The sequence below is a fragment of the Centroberyx affinis genome, unplaced genomic scaffold (genome assembly GCF_046629955.1).
Source record: "Centroberyx affinis isolate AG114_WGS23_722 - 3 ecotype Tasmania unplaced genomic scaffold, CSIRO-AGI_Caff_v1 ptg002045l_1, whole genome shotgun sequence".
Taxonomy (NCBI): Eukaryota; Metazoa; Chordata; class Actinopteri; order Beryciformes; family Berycidae; genus Centroberyx; species Centroberyx affinis.
In genome coordinates, this window is record NW_027280380.1 from 193056 (window position 1) to 220892 (window position 27837).

General features: G+C 40.5%; 1 protein-coding gene across 1 annotated transcript; it reads right to left on the reverse strand.

The window, feature by feature from the left end:
• Window positions 1-444: 444 nt before the first annotated feature.
• Window positions 445-27562, reverse strand: b3glctb (beta 3-glucosyltransferase b). Its single transcript, XM_071531154.1, has 15 exons — window positions 27442-27562; window positions 26062-26099; window positions 25927-25966; window positions 24975-25084; window positions 19832-19908; window positions 19583-19694; window positions 19202-19338; window positions 19010-19073; window positions 16980-17096; window positions 13650-13719; window positions 11895-12008; window positions 3133-3232; window positions 2349-2468; window positions 1107-1251; window positions 445-579 (listed from the first exon to the last, which is right to left on the reverse strand). Exons 1-15 carry the CDS (start codon window positions 27506-27508, stop codon window positions 445-447), a joined length of 1446 nt encoding a protein of 481 aa, XP_071387255.1. The 5' UTR covers window positions 27509-27562.
• Between the last annotated feature and the right edge of the window lie 275 nt (window positions 27563-27837).

Sequence of the window (27837 nt, forward strand, 5' to 3'; positions counted from 1 at the left end):
CAAATAACAAAACAAATAACAAATACATTTTATGTTTCTGTCTGTGTTGTGCAATGCCATGAGTTGACCTGCATCTTTGATACAAGACGTCTATGTTCAAATCCCAAATAAAAAAAACTAGTACAAGATGTAATATAACAGAAGAAAGATTGATTCTTGCACCAATATCACCAAAACAAACCAATACATTCTCTGTATTTGGCAGCTGAAGTGATTGGTCGGTGCAATTCTGCACCAATACCATGTAGTAATCATTCTCACTTTTTTAATTTCATTCACTTAATTTATTACCCAAGTTACAACTAAATTAAAACAAACTTTTCTACATAAAACAAACTTCTTTGGACCATGATTTTGTTCAAATTCAGTTTTGGGGGTAAAGTCACACCTCTAACACACAAACACACATGTACGCACACATACTGTACATAACACACACCCTTCCTAGAGTTCGTCTCGTGGGTGTGTGTCCTGCAGCCAGTGTGTGTAGACGGCCACAGGATCAGTGTTCCAGTGCTTGTGGAAGGAGATGGGCTGCTGCAGCGAGAGCAGAGCCCCGGAGTAGTCAGCTGGACGGGCCTGAAACAATTATTATTATTTTTTTTTTAATTCACCACCACAGTACCACCATACCTACTTCCTAAGCCAACCCCTTCCATAACTGCTCCACAGGTGCACCACCACTGCACCAGCACCTCTGGTCACAAAATTAACAAAAAACAGTTGGTCATGCCCAAGTGCGCTAGGGGCCCTACGATTATAGAATGCATTGACATAAAAGATTGACGGTATCCAAGGGTAGACTTTCCTTTGAGGTTAGGGTTAGCGGACAGTGAATTTCCTCACAAGTACAGTATTGTGCAAAACTCTTAGGCATATGTCAAAGAAATCTATAAAATGAAGATGCTTTCAAAACTAATGAAATGAAAAGTTTCTGAATATCAAAAATTTACAATAAACAGCAGTCTACTGACACACTAATGCAGAAAGCAAATAAACATCTAAGACTTATAAGAATTTTTTATAAAACATCTAGGGTGCCTAAGACTTTTGTACAGTACTGTATATTGATACAAACGTGTGTACTTGTGTGTATTCTACTCTACCTGGTGGAACAGTGGGCTGTGTGTGATGGGGACGTCCAGCGAAGTGAGACACATGCCCAGCACCATGTCATCAGGAGCATCATCACTGTAGCAGCTACAGCCACTGGAGACTAGCCTGGACACTGCTACCCTACTGAGCACCATCCTACACACACACACACACACACACACACACACACACACACACACACACACACACAAACACACACACACAGAATTCAATGCCTTAAAAATGCAATAGATAAAGACTTTTAAACTCTTAAATGGAATAACTCCTCATGGCATAAAGTCTTTATGGATACTACTGTATGAATTTGTCTTTAGAATCAAAATTGTTAGTATTCATAGTATATCATCATATTAGTGTAAGTTAAATTAAAAGGGTCTTCACAAATAAAACCTAAATTAACAACATTATTATGTGGAACGTTATGGATCTCCCTAGTCACTGCATGACCCGTCTGCCCAAATCAGTACATTTCAGGAAATATAATTTTTACCTGCCCATACTGGTGGTTGTTCACCATAAACCGGTATCGCACAGGAAACATTTTTTTACCGCGCCGTAATGTAACGTTAACTTTAGCTACATCCTCCATTTCAGAATGAGCATTCACTAACTTTCTCTTGTCCATTTTTATTTTCAGATTCAAAAAAGGAGGAGGGATGGCCACACAACCAAATGAATTACAAATGTTTGTTGTACGCACAGCAGCAAGCAACAAACGCGTTTCAGCACTAAGCATTTCCCCTTCATCAGCGTTTCAACACTGATGACGGGGGAAACGCTGTGGGAAATGCTGATGAAGGCTTAGTGTTGAAACGTGTTCATTTTTAGCTTGCTGCGCAAAATAAACTTTTGTGATTAATTTGGTTGTGCGGACATCCCTCCCTTTTTGAATCTGTATGCACAAGAGTCTGCACCCTGAACGGGACGAGAAGAGTTTGGAGTTGAGCGAGCTATTTGTTTATTCTTCATTTTTATTTTCAACAACGTTATCCCTTTTGTTACTTCAGGTTAGCAAACGCTACTTGGATAATTGCACAGCCATGAGAATGATGTAACTCTCCTTTGCGCCCTTTGAGCTCTTGCTCCCTCTATTACGATCACGGCCTTATGGAGATCATAGATACATCGCTGCCTGTGTTGCCTCTTCATCAGTCTGTCTTGTGCCAAAACTGCACCCCTCCTCACCCACCCCATGTCACCACCACCACTTTCCCTCCATCCCACCGCCTCACCCTCCTCCTCCTGTGGTGTAGCTGTATCCGTTGTGGACCAAGCCGTAGCCGTATCTCTCCCCCAGGCTCACTGCTTCCTCGGGGTCATAACAACGCAGCAGTCTCAGCAACCTGGGCAAACTACAGACGGACAGATCAACAGACAGAGGGATAAACACACACACGCACGCACACACACACACACGCACATGAGAAATTGGCCATAGCATATGCAGTAGGAAAGACTTTCTGTGTATCATAACATATACTTTATTAACATTACTACTGTCGATAAAGTCATTACCATTTATATTATATATTTTTGTTGTTTAAGACCAAAGGCCAGTTTTGGTGAGTGAGTTTTGGTGATTAGTTATCTTAACTTTCAGGCAGACACAAAATATGATTTTATATAGATTACAGCATGTCTGCAAAGCTATCTAATGGTTTTCAAACTGTTTCCAGAACCAGGTCCTAGCTAAGTGAAAGTAATACACTATCACATAAATTCAAATTGTTTTAGGTAATTGAAACAGTTTTCAAAGTGTTTTAAACAGTGTGAGAGCTATTTACAGTCTTTTCTGTATTGTAAGGTGACACAGTCTATTTTAAATAAATCACACCAATAAAAGAGAAGCAATGTCGAAAGAATTTCCAGAATTTCCCTCTTTAGTTTGTGTGAAGCTTATCACTGCAACTTCAATCAAAAGTGGAATTTGACAATATGTTTTTGTTGCATTCAATTACTAAAATACACTAGAATTTTCCAGAGTTAGCAGAAGCTAACTCTGGCACACCCATTTACCTGATGAGTGTATCATCATCAACAATGAGCAGCCAGTCAGCCTTTGGCACAGCATCACTCAGGAACCGCCTCAAGATGGCAAGTGTCTTCCCACAATGCCCTGCAGAAGAGAAAGACAGACAAAGAAAGCTTGAAGAAGATAGAAAATGAGAATGTGTTTGTGTCAGAGAGAGGGAGATCTGTCTATCCCACAATTCTCTGCTGTGTGCCATTCTCTGATATTTCTTTCACAACACCATGCCTCAGAGTATACAACTGACAGCTAGTGGAGTGTGAGTTACAAACTTGGCATGTGGTCACGTATGGGTGAATAATGCAATATTGCCTAGGTACTCAATTCTGGTCTTCGAGTTCTGGTGTCCTGCAGGTTTTTGTTCCTCCCTGATCCCCATTTCCCCCACACCTGGTACCAGGTAGAGAAAAAAGGGCTCTTTTTCAATATGTGTTCTTGTAAGTCCTCCATGAAACATTTACATAATCTAACTTCCAAAGCACAATTCAAAAATAAAGAACACAAGGATGCAGGATGGATAAAGATCCCTGAAGTTGGCAGCTGAGGATGCATCAGATGGTGACTTGACGGATGAGAATGAATGTGAAGCCCCAAGATTCACTGTGAGAATGATGCATCACATCCGCAGCGCTGTAGTCTCCAGTACATAAACCGTGGAAACCTCTGAGAAAATGACTGTTCATCTTAACTGATTGTGTGATCACTCCAGGTGTGATTCAATAACCACCAGGGAGGAACAAAAACCTGCAGGACACTGAACCTCAAGGACAAGAATTGAGTACCTAGGCAATATTATTTTTCATTAGCTGTATCGATGTTGTTCACTCATCTCAAGCAGAAGGAAACCTTAATTTAATGGAGTCTTTCAAAAAATTTGTAGTTAGGTAAAAATTTGTAGGCCACCAATATTAAATTGTAGAGATGAAGTAGAGACAAAATAAAAACAAGAGGCACTTGAGCTGCCTCATGTCCCGCCATAATCGCCATGATATAAACATATATCAAACAAACTAATGTTGTAGAACCAATTAACTTCTCAAGAAACTGGGGAACTGGGGTATATATCTGCTCGTTCTGAAAACACTTCCACGACCAATTTAAATCACACAAAAAAGCATTCCAACAACCGCACTGAAAAAGGAAACAGGTACTTAGTATAACGCACAGGAAAAACTGCAATGGGTCAAGTCTACAAGAGCTTAGTGCCACAGGCCAGGTAGGAGCACTGAGCAGGTTTTCTGGGGCCGATTCCGATTGCCGATTTTTTTCTGATCCCACAAATGAATGTTTTTGGGTTTTTTTATTGGGCAGTTTAAACCGATCATGATATTGGGCAGTTTAAACCGATCATGATGAGCTATGTGGAATGTTTATCAGCCGATTATGATCGGTGGCTGATCGATCGGTGCACCCCTACAGTTTACACATATGCAGTTCAACAGGGAGCCCTAGAAAACACCTGGGCCAAACCACAAAACCTATTTCTAGAAACTTGCCCCCCTACTGGCAAGATAAAAAAAACACAAGACCCCATGCTAGTGATAAGCTGATGAGCTGTCATCCATAAGAAGTGTGGCAAACGTTGAATGGGAATGGAGTTGGGAGAGAATGGGCAATTTATTAAAATTTATTTTAGCACATTTACACCAGCTTTAAACCCAATTGTCTTTTCCATTGATTATGTCTTTAAAAGAAAGTGTTAAGTATAAAGTGTCCTGTAGCAAGAACTTGCCATCATGGACATACATAAACATTAATACTCTCTATTTTGAAGGCAAAAGGCAATTTTCCCCAAAGGGAAAGCAACAAGCACAGCACAGCATGGGAGCAGAAGGATTAAGACGTGGACGCACATTCTTTCAGTTTTCTCACTCTGAACATATTAAGCTCTTCGATTCTTGTTACTAGTCAAACAGAGGAAACCCTCCTGACAACTAAGCATTGGGTCACCACGAATGTTTGACGCTCAAGAACCAAGCCTGATCAAACACACGCGCGCGCACACACACACACACCTAAAACAATCCATCCTTTGATATTCATTTTCTTACTCCTTGCAAAACAAACAGAGTGTCGTGCAGAGAGGTTAGAAAAGTCCATGAGACGTCCATGTCAAGGAAAAAGGAAGAAAGGAACAGTCTCTCAACAGTCTTCAGTAAACTGCACAAAACAGGGAAGACAAGACAGACAAAAGGAACAGAACAATGGAACTGGGGTGAATGATAGAGAGGATAAGAAATTGTGATGGGGTAGATATTAATAAGAGAGGAGAAAATGAAGAAGGAGGGAGAGGGGCAGCCATTCTTTATCACAGTCTCTGTGCTATTATGGATCTGAGCATTAGGTTAATGGGGCTTCTTTGCCAAGGAGAGAGAGAGGGAAAAGAGGAAGGGGTTTGAATATAAAGCTGCAGATAAGGATTGGGAATCAGAGTAAGATGAGGAGAGCGGCACTGCACTAAAAGGAGAAAAAGGGAGCAAGTGAACAAAAGCACAGCTTGTGAAAGCGAGACAGCGGAGAGTTAAAGAGAGGCGGAAAAATACGAAAGAATGAGGAAAAAGACATGGGATAGAGGACAGGACAGACAGTGTACTTCCATCAGCCTGAGAAGAAGAGGAGAGAAGGAGATAAGAATGGACAGGGGGGAGTGATGGAGGTGTCTTTGACAGTGTAATTGTCCCCCTGTGGCATAAATGGACTTCAAAGTACACTGAGAATGAGTAACACAGACTCACACTGTGACTAGGGTTGCAAAGGGGTGGAAAATTTCCGGTAAATTTCCGGAAAGTTTCCGGTAAATTTCCATGGGAAGTTAAGCTGGGGAATTTTGGAAATATTTCAAATTGGAAACTTTCCATGGGAATTATGGGAATTTATGGGAATTTATGGGAATTAATGGGAATTATTGGGAATTAACTGGGAATTGAGGGTAATTTAATGGAAAGGTATCATATCCAAGCATAAATATTTGTTTTGTTATAAGCAGACATCCATCCAAAATAATACAATTAAAACAGATTTATTTGTAAGTAGAACTTTATCAAGTGTTAAATATTTTATTGAACAATCAATTCTTTCATTGAAGAACAAAAACATGAATGTTGAGTTGCATGTAGGGGGCGTGGTCTCAATAGCCCTGCAGTAAGCAGTGTGCTATGTGCATGTGATTGAGGAATAGCATAGATATTCAACTGTACTTGCATGATATCTGGTTGTTTTAGTTAGGATTATGCTAAAATATATTTTCCCCAACTATATTTAAGTTCCCTATTAAGAGCATACCTTCAACTTAGTAAATTCCTGGTTTATTCCCGTTTATTCCCATAAATTCCCGTTAATTCCCATGGAAAGTTTCCAACTTTGAAAATTCCCGGAATTTTGCAACCCTAACTGTGACCAATGGTATCTCAGACAAGAATATAAGAATACTGCATAGATACATTTCTTATGTTGGTAGGTGTCCTCTCCTTTAGTCCTGCCTGCAATGGCGCTGATTGGCTCGATTGTTTCTCCGAGCGAGAACAAGCCTTTGACGAGGGAAACACCAGACTCTCTGACTCGCTTGACAAAATCTGAAAATGCGATTCAGGAGTCTGGAACCAGGCTACCTCCTATCTGGAGAGCGCAGTGACTTAATCGTGACTGCCATGTTGCAGCTCCACTCCCTTGGCTTTGTCTGTCCATACATTCACTTTTCCATCCTCGGAGCACCTGTCTTCGTTTTTAATTCCACCAAATCTGGGCTGACTATAAGTTGTGTGAATACTAAAATTCATAAGTACTAAGGACTTCTTCCCTCTCTCTCTCCCTTGAACCTTGAATAGCGATATTTCCTATCAGCCAGGAAACAGATGGCTGAATTCAACTTTAACCTGGACAGCATGAGGAGCTGCCATCGGGCTTCCTATTTCTACTGCATCATCGACCAGCCCTGCTTTCAGCAGTCTGAGGCTGTGGGGCAGAGAGCAGATACTCCATGTGCTTGGCTGAGGCTCCGGTCCTGGCTCTAACACCAACAACTCAATAACTCATCGTTAGTTTTTAATTTAGAATAATCAATATCCTGTCAACTTCCCATCATTGCAGCATTATTTCACTGGGGAGAGATTGAATTGATGACCCTGATCAGTCTAGGCTTACTCAAGTGTCTGCCAGTATAAAGTTAAATGCTGACTGATGACATGACATCAAGCTATCGCTGTGTGAAGATGGGGGTGGGACTGAAAAGAGGACGGTCTAAGACTAGAGAGTGAGAGCAGAGATGGAGGCATTAAAAAATCTAAAGAGGGAAGGTTAAGGGAGGGTGTAATGAGAAATATGGTGGCTTGAGAGAAAAGAAGAGGGCCATCAAGTTAGTTAACAAGCACAGGATGACAGACCGGACAATGAAGTGCCGTATCAAGTGTAAATAATGGCCCTATGCTTTAATATTCTGCCCTTGTCCATTGATATATTGTTCAAGGGTGCACTAGCTACAGGCCAAGCAGCTCATTTTGAGGAAGGGATGCATGGAGGGACAATGTGCGCAATCAGAGGAGATCGCCTGCTCTGCTCCGAGGGCAACTGGGCTCTAATGGCTATTCTGGCTATTCAAGAAAGTGGTTACTTGTGATTTTGCTTTCTGTTTCAGTGACTTATCCCTTGGCCTGGGTGAAGCTACTTGGTGTTCAACTATTTAGAGTGAATGGGATTTCAGTGACGAAGTGCTGTAATTTACTTTTTTTTGGTGTACCAACTTTCCCTCAACCTGCCTCGTCTACTTCTGCTTGAGTTAGTGGTTTCCTACATTTCTCAGAATCACTTTCGACAACCTCCAGAGAACATGAACTTGTTGCTTTCAGTCAAAGGTAGGTGTACGGGCAGATATATATATATATATATAAAACTCACAGTCTTGTGGCTGCATTGAATTATGGTCTATTGAAGCTACTGTCGGTGGAGAAATTGATATCTCTGCCTCTTCTGAGATGGATTTCTGTATGATTGTGGGACGTCGGTGCAAAAATTGCAGGTTCCTTGCACTTTGATTCTGAGGGATTCGCACCCAGACCTGCCTTTTACGGCTGATAAGACAACTGAAAATGTTTCTGCTATCAAACCAATGCACTGGAAATGTCTCAACGTGATATCAAGTCATCTACGTTCAGCCAGGTATCAACAGGAATAAGAAAAATACACCACCAAACAACAAAATGGGCCTAAGAAAGGGAACATTTTGGACCGCTGTTAAAGCATTACCCAGGAAAAATACCACACCACCTCCTTCCTACACTAGATATTTTGATCATTCAGTAATCCATCTTATCTTAGAGTTTAAAAACCGCTCAACCTGACATTATTACGGTGAGGAAATGACTGAGAGAAGCACTACAGGAATTACACCACTGCTTGGACTCTTCTGATTGGCAGCCAGGCGCAGTAATAAAGGCCACTGCATTCTCACAAAAACAAGAATCAAATCCGAAGACAAGAAAGCCTTGTTTAGCTCTCATTCATAGTTGTGATTCTTTTCATTATGTAAACGGAGCCTTGTGCGCTTGTGTGCATTGTGGGGAACAGTGGGTGGAGTGAACTGAAAGCATTTGACAAGAGATAAATAGGATGGGACAACAAAGACAAAATAACGTAATTGCTTATTTTCGTGCGTGGCACTTGCTGTAGAAGTTTGTAGAAAAAAGTAGAAAAAAAAACCAAACACAGATCTGTAATAAATCATATTGATGAATCTACAGTACAAAACTATGTGTATAGGTGTATATTAAATTGAGAAATCGCTTTGTGTGCTTTTATCAGATCTTTAATAAATCTATCTATCTATCTATCTATCTATCTATCTATCTATCTACCTACCTATCTATCCACCTATCTATCTATCTATCGATTTATCTATCTATCTATCGCTTAACCATTTCTTACAAATAGAGATGGCAGTTGAAAGTTGGCAGTATGGTTCTTCTCTTGGGAAAGCTCCCTGCTGCAGTAATACAGCATAACAGCATAGTAATATGTAGCACATGATAAATAAGATGCAGGGATCATTGCAAATAAAATTGTATTGTCCTGTCTGAACTAGCTCATTTCACAGCATACAAGACTCCTTACCACTCCATGCATGAAATTAAGCAGTTGGGGGGCAGAGCCTTCTCCTTTAAGGCTCCCTCCCTCTGCCCCTGTCTGGAAAACAGTATTTAAGTCCAGACTCAGTACACAGCCTATGACCTACCGCAACTCTCAACTGCAGTCTGTCATTTGCTTTCTTAGATTGGGTGAAATTTTAATGATCCCCGTGGGGAAACTGGGTAATTGAGTTCTTCACCTGTGTGGACTGCCTGGTTTTACTCCGAGAGTCTCTCATATCCACTCACAGACGTGAGTGTGGGCAGACACAGACATTCACATTCACATACACACTCACACACACACACACACACGCACGCACGCACGCTCGCACACACACTCACACACACACACACACACACACAAGCTCTGGCTCTGTTTCTTAGAGTTTTCAAAGTTCTTGTTGTAGCTCTTATTCCTACCATTCTTGTTTTAGCTCTTTTTGTTTCTTACACACACACACACACACACACACACACAAGCTCTGTTTCTTAGAGTTTTTTAGGTACTTGTTTTATCTCTTTCTGTAAAGCACTTGACAGGTGACAAACCTCCTTGTTTAAGACAGGTGACAAACATGTTTGTTAAAAGCACTACAAATAAACTTGATGCGACTACTAAGATGTGCACATTTGCCTTCAGAGTTTTGATGCTACTTGATTTGATGAACTAACAACAGCTAAGATAGTTTCCCACTCTTCGACAATGTAAGATGCAGGGAAATGTACCTTTGCAGGAATACTTTGATTGTGACTTTGATTGCATCCTAAAGCTCCTAATCACTGCCAAAAGGAGGCTGGATTTAGTAATGGGTGTGTAAACTAGATGTACAGATAGAATATCACCCACTTTGGCAGGTAACCAACCATTATTTGGCAGCTCAGATTAAGACCATTATTAATATTTATCTATCCATTTTGGCATAATCTACCATGAAATACAGAGGCATTCCCCATTAAAGTTGCAGGTGCATTTTCAATCCACAAACCACTGGAGAGCGACGACAGCTTAATGCTTTGTGAGTCACACTGAAGCTCAGTTGGAGAGTTCATGGTATTTTTTTATAGAAGTGGTGTGTTATCAAAGGGCTTAGAGACCCTCTGTTGGTCTTTTGGAGATAATCTTTTTTTCTTCTTTGTCTCTTTCTTCATCTCTTTCTTCTTTGTTTCTTTTTCTGCAATTCAGATTCAAAGTGGGTTGACAAGGCTTAAGTGGATGCTATTCGCTCTCGACAAGAATCCAGCATGACTGTAAGCGCTGTGCGTCCAAACACACGTAATAGAAAATGCTGAGGGGGGAGGAAGACGGGAGAGCGCAATTAAAAATGTTGCTTTGTTGTATTCTACCTCTGTTACGCTTTGTTGTTGAAATAATGGAAGCCAGCTGGCCTTTCTAACAACAACGGTATTGTCAAAATTCTTACTTTAATGAATGGGCTACATTTATTTTGTGTCATTTTTGTCGCTATGGATTCCACAACCTGCAAAATAAATAGACAAGTTTTGGCGTCTCTTATATGGTTTGCTCTACTGCGTTACTGCAGAGTTGCTCCTGTCACTTACTTCTCACACAAATCAGCTAAATCTGCAATTGCTTTGTCACACCTTGAATTAATTCCTTTTGGCGGGGGTTGTCACAAAGCCTATCCAAGAGAACCACAGATTATCTGTGGCAGATTTCTCGATGGGAACTAACTACAAAACGTCGGTGAGGGTTCATTCATATCTGCTGAGAGGCTATTCGTGGCACAGCCGATTACATTGCTGAAAGAAGGTTTAAAATGCGGTGGGGACAGAATCTGACATTTCAAAAAGTAATGGGAATATGTCCCAAGTGTATATGACACCTATGCCTACAGATGCATCCGTAAAGGGGCTGCTACACTGGACACAATGCCTCTAGGTATTTAATGGATCATTTATTCAGTGGAGGTTATCTTGATCCCATTCTGGGGTTCATACTTTTTCATTTTCTGTTCTCAGGTAAACTTTTTAATATAGTCCAGCAAGACAAGAAAGTGGCTCTGCAGCACTTTTAAAATACTTTTAAACTAGATGGCACTCAGTAGAGCACATACCTCCATACCAACACTATCCACATGTTGGATTTTCACCCAGAGTTAATCATTTCCTCCATGCCCCATTGCATAAACGCATGTCTATTCTCAGGCATCATATGTCAGCAACTTGGCTATCACATTAATTCAAATTTTCCAATTACGATGTCTGGCAGCTCACATAAATGCAGCGGGGAGATTTGGCATTCATGACATTTTGATACTTTCTTAGTTCCAGCAACTTCCCACATCAACTTACAACAGAGGATGAGTTGGATACAACATGAACAATATACATAATTTCAATAAAAAGACTAGGTGTCCCTAGTGATGTTTGCGCCGTTCTGGCTGTGCCTCCAGGCAGGCACACTTCCAAATTTTAAATTGGCAATATGTTAAATCACAATGCAATATATGGTGATGTGCTTACAACCCAGCCCAAAAAGGTAAGTAAGCAATCTGCGAGCCTCCATCTTCCATTTGGACAATGTTCATACATGATTAGCATCTATTACTATCAAAGCACATGTTACTACTGATATAAAAATCAATAAACATTGCTGCTGATCAACTAACCTCTCTCAGTGTTGGGCACTCCCAGATGGATTGTGGGTATGGAGGTATCAGTGACATCACTGTAGTACTCCAGAAACGCAGCATCTTTCTCCCAGGTTGCCTTCACCACCGGCACTGGCAGAGAGAAATGGTGAGAAGGATAAACATATAAAGACACGGAGGGGGGAAGAAAACTGAATTTCAAATAGCATTCTTACTGAACTTCATAGCTGGAGCTCTGTAGTTCAGTTCACAGTTATTAAACCTCCTTCTGGTAGCTGTCAGACCTGATAATCACAACCGTCTCCATATCCGCCATAAACCTGTAAACTCCAAAGGATTGTATCAACAAACCGTGGAAGATGTCTAGTAGCTCTGACCGGGGGGCAGGGTGGCCTAGTAGTTACATGCTCACTCATTACAAGTCAATCTGGACAAGAATCAGCCAAATAATAACAATTTTCAAATAATGCCTAAATTTTTAACATCTAAGACCTTTAATCCCCTAAAAATGGAACCGTCTCTCCATGCATTCAGTCTCCAACAAGTACCACTAATTTATGTATTAAATTCTAAGGGGCACACTGCAGTGGCAGCTCGCCGTGTCGCTGATTCTGACGACTGATTTAACTTAGAGCAGTATTTAGCAGTAGTATATAAGTTTTTAAGGTTTAGCATCATACGCACTGCAAAGTTGTAAACAGGATCATAGAGCTCTCTTTCACCTGTGAAGCTATATAGGTGCTCTCTCTTACTTTGATGTTGTTTACTGCTAAAAAAACAAAAAAAAAATCAGTCTATAACTGCTGGCTCATTTTGACCCTGTTAAAAACAAACACAATGTTGTGGATAATTATGCAAATGGGTGCAATTTAAGCAGACAGGCTACATGAGGTGGTGAATTTTAACAGGTAGCTTTCACCTGTCTGGCTAAGTAGTGCTAAATGGCCAGCAGAGTAAATGCAAATGACTAGTTAAGGGTGGCACAGTACATTATTTTGGGGATCAAATTTAATGGAAAACCCACCTACGCACAAAGACGCACGAGTTCATGTGCACACAAATGCAGAAACACGGTAATTTCAGGATTTAACAGCTAAAAAGTTTTCCTCCTTCTGACTGTAAAGAGAAGAACTTGCAGTATTTGATGTCTTTATTTACCTTAGCCTAAAAGCTAATTAGACACAGTAAATACTGTATCAAGTGAATTAATCGCATAAAAAATGTGCTTTAAGCTGTTTCAGTCACAGCTCTATTTGCCTCTGGTAAAAGTGAAATATGTGGGTGTGTGCACCTCATTGGTAAGCCAGCCAAATGGTCAAGGACAGCAAGTGACTACTCATTGCTTGAGTAAGTGGCAGTAAAAAAAAAGCAGCAAAATATGCTTTAAGTCAATTTTTTCCAGCTATATCTGCTGTAGCTTTCATTTTCAATCAAAGCGCAGCATGAGTAATCAACAATTTACACTACATTTACTAGGATCAATTCACGGCTGTTTGCGTTGCTTTGTGCTGGTGCTTTTTGTGAATTTTTTTGCTTTTCATCTACTCACCATATGGTTCATTACATTACTCAACAGCTCAAAAATGTAAAATGTGGTATTTCACTTCACTGGGCCTTGTTAATGCACAAAATGTAAGACTTTACAAAATCGAAATCTAAAACTTTATAATGAATTAAAGTGTTTGAATAGTCGATTAACTATGTCCCTCAACACTAGCATATATAACACACACACACACACACACACACACACACACACACACGCACACACACCTCGCTGGGAGTGGAACTTTTGGCAAGTTTTCACAGCAACAAATACGTCTTCCTTGTTCACTGGATCTCCCTAAAGCAGAGAGGGAGAGAAACAACAGCCATCTGCAATCAAAAGTATAATACATATTATGCATGGTACACAATGGTACAATGACAAGTAAGCCAGCACCAATACACAGGCATATATCACACAAACACACACAGTCTGAGGCACAGCGTATATGCAATATAATGGGCTTGAAATTGAGTCAGGATGGCAAAATTAGGTACATGAGGTCCTTTCATCAAAGTAAAATCAAGTGAAACAAAATCACACAGCTGCATTACTATACTGACTATAACTTCAATTGGAGTGGCCAGACATCCCATAACTTATCATGACACTTTTGTAGGGAATTCCCATTTAAAGTGTCTTGACTTGACGTTTTTTCAACAGCCTTACTAGACTCAGGCATTTGTAGCTCTCTCTGTGCGCTCCACTTGCGGAATATACAGCAAAAACCCCTAATTTTTCTTCCACATTATTAACACTAAACTATTATCTAAAATAAGATAGGGGTCATGCCTGCTGGCTCATGTGACACGTACGATATTACCCGTCTTCTTTGAGCCAGGTGGTGTTAAAATTGCTACTCCAGCTTCAAGGCACATTTCCCTCATAACTGGGACAGAGCTGAGTGGGTCTTCGTTAGTCTCTTCAGTGGTCACCTTCTCCCTTCTTTGGTCCCTTGTTGACAAGCCACCAACACTCCTAGAGGGCTCATTGGAAGAGGCAGCATCCTGTGACTACACCCACGACCCATCACTCAAACAAGACCCGTCCGCTCGGCTCTGCCAGGTCCTCTTCAGCCAGATCCAACGAGATGCGGCTTCTGCCTGCTTGCTGACATGAGGTGACAGCTTCTTCCTTGCCTGTCCTTTGTTGCTTAGCAGCCACAGGTCTCTCCACAGTGACTGTCAAGCAAAGACTCTGCAACCAGCAAGTGACAAGCGCTCCTTTTCCTTCTCTTGGCTCTGGAGGACGAGGGCCTGGGGCCAGATGTATGGAGGTTTGCGTAGAATCCCCACTAAAATGTTAAGTACACCTGTTTCTCATGATAAATCACAGGGTAAGGAAAATGGACAAAATGTATAAAAATGCCCATAATTATCTTGTTTAGCATATAAATTGTCTCGTTCATCTTCATTTAGGCAAAATGTCAAAGAAAATGACAGAGAAAAAAACATGCAAAAACAGCACAATTTTACAAATTGCTAAATAATTAAGGAAATTCATAAATGGAAAGCACTATTATTGCTCACTGCTACAATCAACTGATGATGATGAATGAAATGAAAAAGAAGCAGTCTGGTTGTAAGAGAGAGGCCAACTGGAGCCACTGGAGGAGAAGAGGGGACCCCAGCGCTCTCTCCACCCCCCAGTGCGTCACACGCATCCTGGGACAAAAAATCAGCATGGTCTCTTAAGACACGCTGGTTCTACACTTCTCAATGTCTTCTAGTAGTAGCCTTCCAAAGTAGCCTTTGCGCATGGTTACACACGGTCAATTTATTTCTGATTGAAACACATGTAATTGATTCTGGTAGACTGTAAATAACTCTCTGTCTAAATTATTGAAAAGTTTGAGCTGACCAATAAATACATACTGAATCACACCAGCAGGAAAAAAAAATTGCTTATTCAACTTGGGACAGGACAGACCAGCTGAACGTTAATGTCACTATAAACTTGGACATAATTGGACTATTATACTGGGACAAAGAACAGTAATACGCAGCAAAAACACATCACATTTTTAATGCTTTTCTGCATAATTTTCCCTCGCCATTCCGTGTCGCCAAGTCATAAAATCAGCCCATTCTCCCTTCAAATCTGCATACGCCTACTGCAGAGTATGCAGTGAGGTATGCGCTCTCTCACGTCTCTCACAAAAGCAGACTTTTTATGCGTACACGCCTTTCATACATCTGGCCCCTGGTATTTCTTGAGCAAACGTTCCTGTACCTCCTCTATGCTCCCAGAGCAATGTCAGTGGAATGAAGATCACACGCTAAGACAATGTCTAGTCTGAGGTTTGTGCCGGCTACCGGTGGGCTGCATCCTGATGTTCTGCTTGCCTCTCCCAGGATCCCTTTGCTCATCACCTTTGCCACACTCCCTCCTGAACTACGGAATTGGAGGCAGATAAAGTGAATGTTAAATGGACAAAGCAGGGACCTTGGCATGAGTTGTTTTGTTTTCCTACTTGCTTCCACTCCCAGCTGACACTGTATTCAGTCATGTCACCATTTGAATTTTCCATGCCTTTGAGCAGTTTGGCACGAAGAGACTATGTGCTGGCTTTGCAAGCCCCGCGCATGTGGAGGTTTAATAGTGTGGGCAGAACATCATATACTGAGCAAAACAGAGACTTGATCCACTTCCCTTCCATATTCCAAATGTCTTGACAGGCCTCATCGTGTCCATTTGCTATACTTTTTCATGGCTGTGGTTTTCACAAGCTGGCTTTCTTCTTCAGCATTTATAAGTAGCTCAATTTGCACCGTGGCACACTGCTCTTTTGTATCTGCTTTGTTCCAACTCAACCTGCCTTAACTGAACAATGCATGATGTCCAAATGTTGCAATGACTCCTCCTCCTCCCTCAGCGCTGTGTTGGCTACTTGGGTTCAATTCTGCCTTGAGACTCAGTCTGCCCTCTCATCCTTGCACAAAGTCACGGCTTGGCAGGTTGATTTGTATTCCTCTACAGCAGATGTTAATGGCAGCTGCAACTTGCTCAATGTATTCACTGCTTGACTCCCCACCAAGTCCCAGTGATCTCAAATAAGTGTGATGAGTGCTGGGGATGTAAGATGAAATACAGGAATTGGGCTTGATTATGTGATTGAAGTTTTGATAATCATCTATTCCATCGCCTTCAGCTTCCTAATTTTTTCTTCATCTTTCTCAAATGTCAGAAACAAAGGTAAACTATCAGTCAAAACCTAATCATGCCTGTTTTTGTAAAAGGAGATGTGTGTATTAATTCCAAATCAATAATTGCTTTTACCAACAAAATACTTCATGTTCCTGTTGGCTGTCAAGTTTTATATTCTGTCTGTAGATGTTACTAAAATTGAATATTCAACTGCTGTTTACAAGTACTGGCAGGTGCTGTTGATACCACATACAGGTATTGCAGGTGTTGATGGATAATAGCCGTAAAACAAACACACACACACACACACACACACACACACACACACACACTTTAAACTTTAGTCGTTTACATGTAATTTTCCCACAAGTGTAGCCATGTAAAAGTAAATAAATGAAAGCTGTACATACACAGTTGGGCAGGTAAGTTGTAAATGTGGTAGCACAGTCGTCTCTCTGCTGTGTACAAAACTCTGGAACTGCTGTCAGCTTTGGACCATTTCCTTCCTCCCAAATATATAAAGCAATCTGAAAGAGGGAGACAGACAGATATAAGTATAGTATAAGACAAATGTAGGCCTAATGGGTGGTAGTCAGATTCAGGGATTTGGAATATCTTCTCTTACTCCCACAATATATGGGGGTTAAGATGTTAGCATGTTAAGACGCTATAACATTTTTAATTATAACGTGCATCACAAATTATCCCCTGTGTACTACTGCTGACCCCAAACTGCCAAATATCAGTCAGTCAACATCTAAATATAAATATCCAAATATAAATATCAAAATAACTGCCATGTTTGAACCACAGCAGGTACTACAAGTCATTTTGGTTATAGGTTAGGTTTGGAGATGGATCCAAAGTCCCCTTGCTACAAACAATTCTAAGGGGGAAAAAAAGACTTTTCAACAAAAAATGTACTGTCCCACAGCACAAAATGACAATATATATTCAGGGGTTTGATAGGACTGTTGACTCCACAATTACTCTTGCAGGTGCAGAGAGAGAAAGCACATGGACAAAAACTGAATCATTTTTGGAGAAGCGGACATTTTGGCAGATGTAGACAAACAAGAAATATACATGAAAGAGTGGAGTTCTCTTTAAAAACACAAAAACGTAGGTATTGAAGAAAGGGTCACAAACTTATTTCAGAATCTAGCAAAAGAAAAAGAGAAGAGAGAGAAAGTATGTAAGGAAATGTAAGGAAAATAATACTACAAGAACTAAGTCAAACCCTCGCTTCTCTCTCTCCTCTCTCTCTCTCTCACACACACACACAGACACGCGCGCGCGCACACACACACACAGACTATGGTGACTTAGTGAGCAAAGGGATTATTCTGTATAACCCTTAAGTCAGTTGAGGATTTCAAGAGGTTCACTGCTTTTCAATTATATCAGTCACATGCATTTTAATGAGTGACATTAATGACTGAGCTGAGTTTGGAAACTTTAAAACTTTGACCATACACTGCCTGCTTTACTTTACTTTGCCCTTTGATCTATTTGAATCTTTTATTTTTGACTAATTTTAAAACATTACATCATGCAAATGTGGAGAGAAATTCACTTGATTCAGTAATGGTCCTTGTTGTTTCTTTGGCTCTTTGACAGATGATGGCAGGCTTCAAAAGCAAGACTGCATATAAGCAATTAAAAACATCAGATAGTCATACATCCTCATTATGTATTCCTCCAAAATGAATCATGCATTGTCATTAATAAGAATCATCATAGAGGAGAATATATTGGTTATTGCAGAGGGTTTCTTCCCAGGAATCTGTCTTTTAATTGTTTGTGTTGTTTTTTATTTTCTTTTACTTTGCTGACATCTTTTAGCCTGATATGCAGACTCAACAGCTTTGTCTACAATTGCTTTTGTAATTGAATTGAACACTGGGAGAATGAGTGAGATTAATGATTGATTAATGATGAAAGACTGCCCTAACCGAAGCAAGTGAATTGAGTAATCAGAGCAAAAATGTGGTAATTGAACACTAAAATTCTCACATTTCTAACATATCTGGCTTAGACACACACGAACACACACACACACACACACACACACAGTCATACACAGAGCTGGTGCATCAATAATTGAGCTGTCAAAACCTGCTACAGTATGTCTGGGCATAGTAAATCATAGAGCCTTTTGCCAAAAGGCCAGTCAGTCACAGGGGGAATACTGTCTGTCATCATTATGTCACTCCACATTTCAGCTCAGCAGGCAAGATGACTCCAATGATACTTTTCAGCACAGTTGTTTGGAGGTACAAGGCAGATTTGGAACACAAAGCTGGCGGTAGAGCAGAAAATAGCTTTTACCAGGTTCAGAGTTGAATTCTAGTGATGAGTCTAATGGCTATACTTCGCTCAGGCGGGGAGGAGAGGGGTGAAAAACACACAAAAACTACTGAAAGAAGTTCCAAAGTACCTCGTGTTTCAAGTCAATAGTAAAATCTGATTTCATTGGCTCATGTTGGGTCCGCTCAGCGAGTCTGAAAGACATAAAAGAGAAAAACAGTGAGAAGAAAGAGAGAGAAGCGTGGTATTTACACATACATGCTACCACATATTGCAGATGGCCCTGTTATGCACAACACACACATGCTCACACATCACGCACCTCTGGAGCAGAGGCTTGCTGAGTGCCCAGCCTGCTGCGGGGTCGGGGTAACCAAAGGAACTGGGGTCTTCAGAGAAGGCATAATGGTGGATGATGGAGGCCTCGTCGTCATGGAGACGCCTGCCCAAAAACCATTCCTGAGAATTGGAAAGTGATGTGACTGGAAAGTTGTTATTATTTTCTTAGTGTCTCTTGTTTAATTTGTGTATCGATGTAGCAGTAAAAACAACAGGGTCGATCACAAACAGATTCAAAGAGTGCAAATGGCTCACAGAAGAATAAAGTCAGTATTGATACAGAATATACAAGATGTTTACCTGTCAAACATGTGTGTAAGTGTGTGTGTAAGTGTGTGTGTGTTTGTGTGTGTGCACGTCTCACATCTTGGGCATGGTATCTATTAAGGACCTGCAGCATAGCAGCCAGTGTGACACTAGTTTCCTCCTCCAAGAAGAAAAACCAGGATGCTGATTGGCTGAAGTAGGCGGAGAGACTGGAAAGATGACAAGAAACCTATTACTTTTATGGATAGCGATGCCAGGGACATCATTAAAGTTTCATCTAATCTGATTTAATTCATTTGTTTATCATCTGTGTGCGTGTGTGCGTGTGTGTGTGTGTGTTACTCACTAAGGAAGAGTAGGGAGGATACTCCAATCCCCTTCATACTCTGACAGTTCATGAAGAAGAAGAACAACTGGAACTCCCTAGATGAATCAAAACAGCTGAATTTTACAATATACCCTTATATTAATTTAATCAAAGCACATCCTGCATTCATAATCATATGAAAAGTACAGTGCAAAAAACAAGGTCTGCTGAAACATTTCATTTTAATAAATATAATTTATGCTGAGGACAAATGTGTGCACCTGAGGGGAGGGAGGTAAACAAAGAAAAACTAAACAGATTGAGCAGCAAGTTACTGAGCTCTAGGTTCAACAAGGCGTTTTGTGCACAAAGGAAAGCTAATGACTTGCATTACATTATATGCATTACATACTTGTTGCATAGGAAATAAACCAGGGAGGAAGGAAACAGTAAATAGAAGGTGTTTCCCCTGCTAATTTTGGCTATACTTGTTGGTACACTTGTTTATTATTTCAAATATTGCATGGTCAATGCACAGTGGTGCATGGAGTCTTTATCCAGAATTCAGCTGAGGCTTATTATTCCAAGCTTCCTGGCTTTTTAAACCTTTAATTTCAATAGTGTCACCCAAGGGAGAAGTGGGGGAGACCAGCTGAGAGCAGTGGCCAAATGAGACGACAGTGTGATGAAATTGGAAGATGAGGCTGTGTAGATGCAGCATGGCAGCTGTACTTTTGATTGATTGATTGATTGATTTGACTGATTTTATTTTATTTCCGTGTCATGCACACAAAGTGCCCAACCCTCATGGGTTTACAAGACACCAAAGTTACAGTGCAGTGGTCAGACATTTCATTACATTTCATTTCATTACAAAATTACAGATTATTATACAGCTCGGTCTTAAACAAAATATTCTGCCTTCTCTCCCAAGCTTGGCAAATAAAATCTGCTACAAAAAAGATTTCTTTCTTGAAGCACAACTCAAGTTTTTCATAATCATCCAGCCCAAAGAAATCAATATAAATAGAGGACATTTTACTAAAAAGTACATCCCTTACATCCTCGTAGACAGGAAAGCAAGAAATGAACCTCATTCTCAATTTCACCTAACTCACACAACAAACAAAGTCTGTCCTCCTCTGGAGTGGCATTAAACCTGCCGGTCTCTAGGGCTAATGGTAATGTTCCTGAACGTAACTGTGCGCATAGGGATCTTTGTCTTTTGTTTAAATTATACTTCACATAAGGTTCTACACTGTAGCTACTCTTTATGAGACAATAAGTTCGTAATTTTTGTTTATACCATATATCAACAGACCATTTTTCTTTATACATGAGAAACATTTTACTCCTAATCTCCTGAATATCACAAAGTAACCTGTTCTGGAAAATGAATGACAAATCGTTCAAATAAAATAAGGATTTCAACTCATTGACCCAGGGATGATCATGCGAAATGTCCCAAATAAATATCTTTTTATCAGACATCTTCACAAGTCTATTCCAAAGCCGAAGCATTTGACCTATATGCCTGATGTTTGGAGATTCCCATCCCATATCTCCACTAATGGCCAAAAATGAAGTCAATTTATGGACTCCCAAAAAAGATCGAATAGCTCTGTGATGCACAGTGTTGCAACTTGTATGTTCACGGAAACCCCAAACACCAGAAGCATAGTCAGACACAGGACACACACATGAATTATAGAGTTGTGTATAAGTATGGAATCCCAGATTACCACATTGTTTAACTTTGTTCAGATCCCAGTGCTCTACCCGCTGACTGAGCTAGAACACTGACAGCTTCTTTAAATGTCATGTGCTCGTCCAGCGTCAAGCCAAGATATTTATACTGATCAGTATATGACAGCACTATTGAACCAAAATTAAAAACAACTGAACTTCTCTCCCTTGATTTTTGTCTAAAATGTACTATTTGTGTTTTGTCTTGATTTACCACTAGTCTCCATTTCCAGCACCATTCCGCAACAATGTTCAGCATAATCTGCAGATCTTTTTCATGTTCAGCAAGTAAGACTATGATTGACTATGACTATGACTATGACGTACTTCTTGATTCTTCATTTTATGTTTGATTAAAAGCCTGCACTTTCCTAACAGCCAACAGCAGATTAAGGTGTGTGTATGGTTGTAAGAAAATGGCTATCAGCTTTAAGAAGCTTTCCCAGTAAAGGTGGATGATAGATGGATAGATGTTGATATGACGGCCTGCACCGACATTGAAAACCCTTGTAAATACAGCGCCAACATGAAAGTCGAGGCAACGTCTCTAGTCGTCCATAGCTACTACTGTGGAAGAGCAAAATTTACCTTTCACCTTTAGAATCATAATCATGTCTGAAATCTTTTAAGACACAATCACGTATCCTTGACTCTTCTGTTCACTCATCAGAAGTTGTACCTCACAGTCTCTCTTTGTTCCAGCTTGGACCATTTTACTGCTACAAGTTATCTCTGCTTCAAGGCCAGGTAGCTTGGCCCTTGTGTCAGCGTATAAATCCAGCTGCACCTCTCCATAAGGGTCTGTGCAGCCTACTTTGTCACACAAGCTCTGACTCTGTACTGCTGACTGCTTCTTTAATGCGCTCATATGCAGTAAAGAAGTTAAACACTCCGAACCCAAGCTGAGTCCTCTGTTCCTCAACACTACCTGCATTGTTTTGTGAGATCCGGACCTAAATATATTTATTTTAGCAGTTCAAAACAGTTTCCAAAGCTGTCTGAATATGAATCCTTACCGTGCCATAATATCATTGTGAAATTTTTACGCTCATTCAGGTTGCTTCTCCTGCATGTCGTTGTCCGTCAAATGCTAAATTCAATTATGAAAACCCATTTCAATCTGTCAGTAAACCTGTTATGTCAAAATCCCAAAGTATCACCAAATGTACCTCATGAGAAAACAGGCAGATGACAGGCAGTCATATAACAGGCTGCCAGAACGACACTGCGTATGAACCTTTCCCACCTTTAACGTGCGCCTTCAGCACACAAACACCTGAATGCACGTCAGTCCAAAAACTCATGACGCACAACCTGCCCTCATCCACAAAAGCACTCCACAATCGAGGTCTATCTAGCTGTGATAAACAACATATTGTATCTAGAGTAAGCTTTTACTTGCTGTATTCGTCTATCTTGCGCACGTAACACACAAGCACAAAACAGCTTGTCAACACACACACACACACACACACATGCAGAGACCCACAGCCACACAACCAAATGGGCTAATTATGACACTCACTGTATTCTCATCAGTATTGTCATAAGATGCAGCAGGTATATTCATAGTATATACATCAGTTTTCATTGTATATGGGCTTTATCATATTTAACACAACTTCTCATCTGTTAACAGTAGTGTTGTTCCATGTGGTGAATTGATGGGCAGCTCTGTCTTTGTGCGAGTGCGTCTTATAAAAGAATGCTATTGTAGAAACATTATTGCTTATTTTTTGTTTTTTTTTGTTTTCTCAAGATCCTCAAAGATTTTTTTTGAAAGTAGAGACAAAGAACAACCAAATGACAAAATGTATGCGACCGGTGACATCCATCACATTTCTCTCCTCCACTGTGAATGGCTCTTTTCAATTCATTCTACAAATTGCCAGCCACCTTTTCATGCTTGTCATTTTCTTCTATTCTGTTATTCAGTTAAATTCAATTACCTTTATTTACCCGCCAGGAGCTAGAGCGGGGATATACTAGTGTGTAGCCACCTCCATTCGGACATGCCCACAAAACACAACTTCAAAAAAAGTAATCATAGATGTGGCAATTACAACCACAGCCCCAACCTTGTTGTCGGCAAATCATTCATACGAGATAAATACTTTTAGCAGCTGCAACACCACCTTTGTGTTATACAGACTGCAATGTGAAAGCAGCTTAAATCCTTGGTTATTGAGGCTGTCATATCAGAGGGGGTCACAGATTGCAGCAGCTTCTCCAAAGGGAAACATATTGGATTGTCACCCTCACATCCAGGACTTAATGAAAAGTGATTATTCCATATTTTTATGAGCTCAACTGATTGACTGGTGGGCCTACAAAGCATATGGTCCTGACTAATGTTAGATGCACATTGCTCAGACATTATTATTGCTTTTCCTGTACATATTCTTTCTATGCACACACCTTGTCAATGCATATAATGGCTTCTATTAGTGGAATGATGTTTCACATATTCTGTGGGTTATGTTTGAAGATTATATTCTTACAGGACTGAGTCTGCTCAAATCGCTGTGGGTATAAAAATGGTAATTTCCCGCCTTGATCACAGTCTGATGAAGACTGAAACATGCCGGTTTTTAACTATTCAATTGCCATTGTGAAATTAAGGCTTTGAAGTGCCTTGGACCCTCTTTGATGTTTAATCCATTCTTGTAGCGCTGATTCCAAAGAGCACCTGTTGATCGGCTTCTACCATGAGCATTTCTATTAGCGCTCCTAATGTTTGTTTCCTGTCAAGGATAATTTCTCAACTGAAAATGAAGGTTGAAGGACGGATCAGTAACTAGTGCATGACAATGACAATTAACCATCTATCTTCCAATCTTCCCTCTCTTCAGAAATCTCTTCACTTCACTCTACCCATTCCCATCAAAGCAACATCAACAATTCTACATCTCTTTGTCTTTACTATTGTTAGGTCAGTATGTCTATTGCTCTGTTATTCTCACCTCATTTCACTGAGGTCCATAACGAATTACTTTTCACAGCCAAATGAACATGCACCCTGCTGGGGCATGGTCATTATGAAATGTGTGTGTGAGGACGGAGAGTTTGCTTCTCCTCAGCACAGACAGGTGAGGTCTATGGTGAGGAGGACCTCTATTGGTAACACTGCTGTACCACAGCAATAGATGACTTACCACGTAAATATGCCAAACAAAACAAAGGCTATTTTCTTTAACTCATAGAAAAACATCTGGCCCCCCTACATTTTAAATCCAACCCCAAGACCAATTTCTTCCCTCCATCTGCAGAAAAAGAAATAGAATGAAATGAACAATAAAAGAGAAAATCAAATGAAACATCAAAATGAAAGTAAACTTTAGTCTTGGTTCAGATCATGTGGGTTTGGTTTTCCCGGACCCTTCATAGCAACTACAGATTTTTTTTTTTTACTAATGACTAATGTTACTAATGTTACCTGTCCCAGTTGGACGGCCTGCTGCAGAATCTCCACCTTCCTCTGTCCACCTCGCCGGGCGTGGAAGGAGTTCCTCTGACTCTGGATCACCAACACCACCTGCTCCAAGCCTGAGAGTAATAAGATGTGATGTGAAGGGAGGGGGGGTATGGGGAGGAGAGGTAAAGACATATAGAGAAAGCTAAAAAAGAAGGATTTGTTGCAATCAAAATGAAATACCACAAGTTTTCTAAATTTCCCTACATGTCAACAGATAGCCAGAACAATCACACAATCAAATTTCCTTAACCCCTTGCACCCTTAAGTAGCTTCAAAGTAAAAAAAACAAAACAAATTCCATACTGTACGACAATGTCAATGTCTGCTCGTTCCAATGCTTCATTGAAGCTATAGCACACTTATACTGAGTAAAATATCCAAACCCAAGGCTGCACCATTACATCAAATTGAAAGAATCTAGATGTTTGTGCACCATTTTATACACATGTCCCTGTAATTCAGCATGACATATTTGGTCTCCTTGGGATCTTGACTAGAATTTAAAATAAAGTTCTGAGGGCTTGAACAAAACTTGGCTGCGAAACATGTGTTTGTAATGATGGTCCTGCAGGCAGTACCAGCAGGGTAGAAGTTTAACAGGCCATACTAAGAGTTGGATAATCCAACTTTATTTCAAGATCATTTGGTTGGCTTCCAATCTTCCTACTCCCTTTTTTTTTTAAAAATGTTAGTGTCCAATTGACCTTGTTATCCACACTCTCTACAACTGTGCGCTACTTTTATTTCTGGCTGCAACCTCTGAGTAAAAAGGGTTGGCAAGGAAATACAAACCTCAATCAAATACACTGTTAAAGTGATTTACTGGCCTTGATTATACCGACTTTTCAATTATAGTACAGCACAACAATTTGGACAAAATGTCAAACCATGTGCAGTGTAATCCGAGACTTACCAACAGGGCTGTGTGTAGTGCGCTGGTGCTGCTCCGCTGCCTGCAGGGAGACAGGGGGAGTCTGGTTAACTCAGACACACTGCTGAGCCTCATGATGCAGAATAATCACCACAAGAATCTGGGGGCAGCACTTACATGAGAGTGACCAGTGTTGTTGTCTCCACCATGAAAGCCTGAAGAAGGCATGAAAGAGATAACAATATTATAATAAAATAAAAGGTAAGTCGTTGGTGTGGAGGATTCCTGTCCTAGTCTCTTTAATCAATAAAACAGGTGTAAAGTATGGTTGCACTATAGTAGTGGTGCCTGGGGAAGGATCTGAAATATTTGGCATTGTCTTGCAAAAACAAAACTTTTTGTTTTGTGTTTGTCTCCCATAAGACTTAAGAAATGCAAAGTCATAGGCAGTCCTCAGGTTTATGCCAGCTGCAAGCTACTGAGCCAACCTGTGTCTGGCAGCACAAATCTGGCAGTGAAATGAGGCAAAATTCAATTTCACTATTGCTTCACTAAACTAAACTGCTGTCCTGCATGGATCATAAATGTTGATGCTTGATGGAATTGACTCTGATAATCGGTGCTGGTGACTCAAAAGATTGAGGGCAGGACTCTTCAAAATGCTGGACAAGTTTTGGTAAATTGCAGGGTGAATGGGTACTGCCCCCAAAGATATTTGGACATTAAGTCTACTGCCCCCAAGACTGAAACCCCTAGTTTTTAAAGTAGGGTTCAAAAGGATCATTCTCCCTATCCTCTATGGTAACTGTTCCTTGAGGGGATTCCAGAGGGTCCCAAGCAAAATGAGGAATAGCCTACATTTAATTCCACTATATTTCACTATAAATTAGCCATATTAGAGACTTACAAGAATGACTGATAGGTTTCACTTTCACCATTATAATCTGTGGATAGGTATTCAATACACATCTTCTCATCCTTTCCCTGGGATTTAACCTGTGCGCACTTTCGTCCAAGACGCGCAACTCATTCCACAGATCCTTAACCGGATCATTTATTTGCTTTGTAAAGATTATTGTAAGCTATACGGAAAGTAACGTTAGGTAGACTAAACTCAAACTACTCAAAATGCATCGTTGAACTTTAAACTGAGCCTCTTGTTTACAAAACCCACGGGCCACCTGTCCTGCATCCGCGCTGGGCATATTTCAAGCCAGCCAGAGTAAAAAAAAATGCAACTTCCGGTCTTTGTTTACAAAATAAAACTGAACATACACGATTTCGCAACGCTTTTGAATAAAACATAGCACCAAAGCGAAAGCTAAGAATACAATTAGTGAAAATACAATTGAGTTTCCTCCCCAAAAAAAATATTTACAACGCAATACATTCTTTTTTAAAGTGAAAATATTTACGCTTTTATTTTGAAGGCCAACTCGTCTAATTTCCCGGTCTTGTCTCTGTCTTGCCTGACGCCGTTTGTTTGCTCTACTAAGCTAGCTGGTTAGCTACAGTAGCCGCCTTGCTTTGGTGCCTTAGTAGGGAATTCACCCTTACCCAGCCAAAGGAGGAACACAGCGACCAGTTTGCATCCGTTAACCACATTATAAAGCGACATGGACATGGCTCCCTCATGTGCTGGTTTTCCAGTGTAGATACTAGAGATTACATGGTGACATCGGTTACATCCCTGCTAGCAGAGCGCAGATGTGCTCGCCTCTCGTGCGTAATGCTGTAGCGACCTCTAGTGGCCACCACGTGATATAATCAAGTAGGTAGAGTGGGTATGTCGTGTGTGTGTGTGTGTGTGTGTGTGTCTGTCTGTGTGTGTCTGTCTGTGTGTGTGTGTGTGTGTCTCTGTCTCTGTCTGTCTGTCTTTCTGTCTGTGTGTGTGTCCAATGTAATAACCAATTTATAGTTTTTATCATCATGAATATCTGGACAGTATTTGAT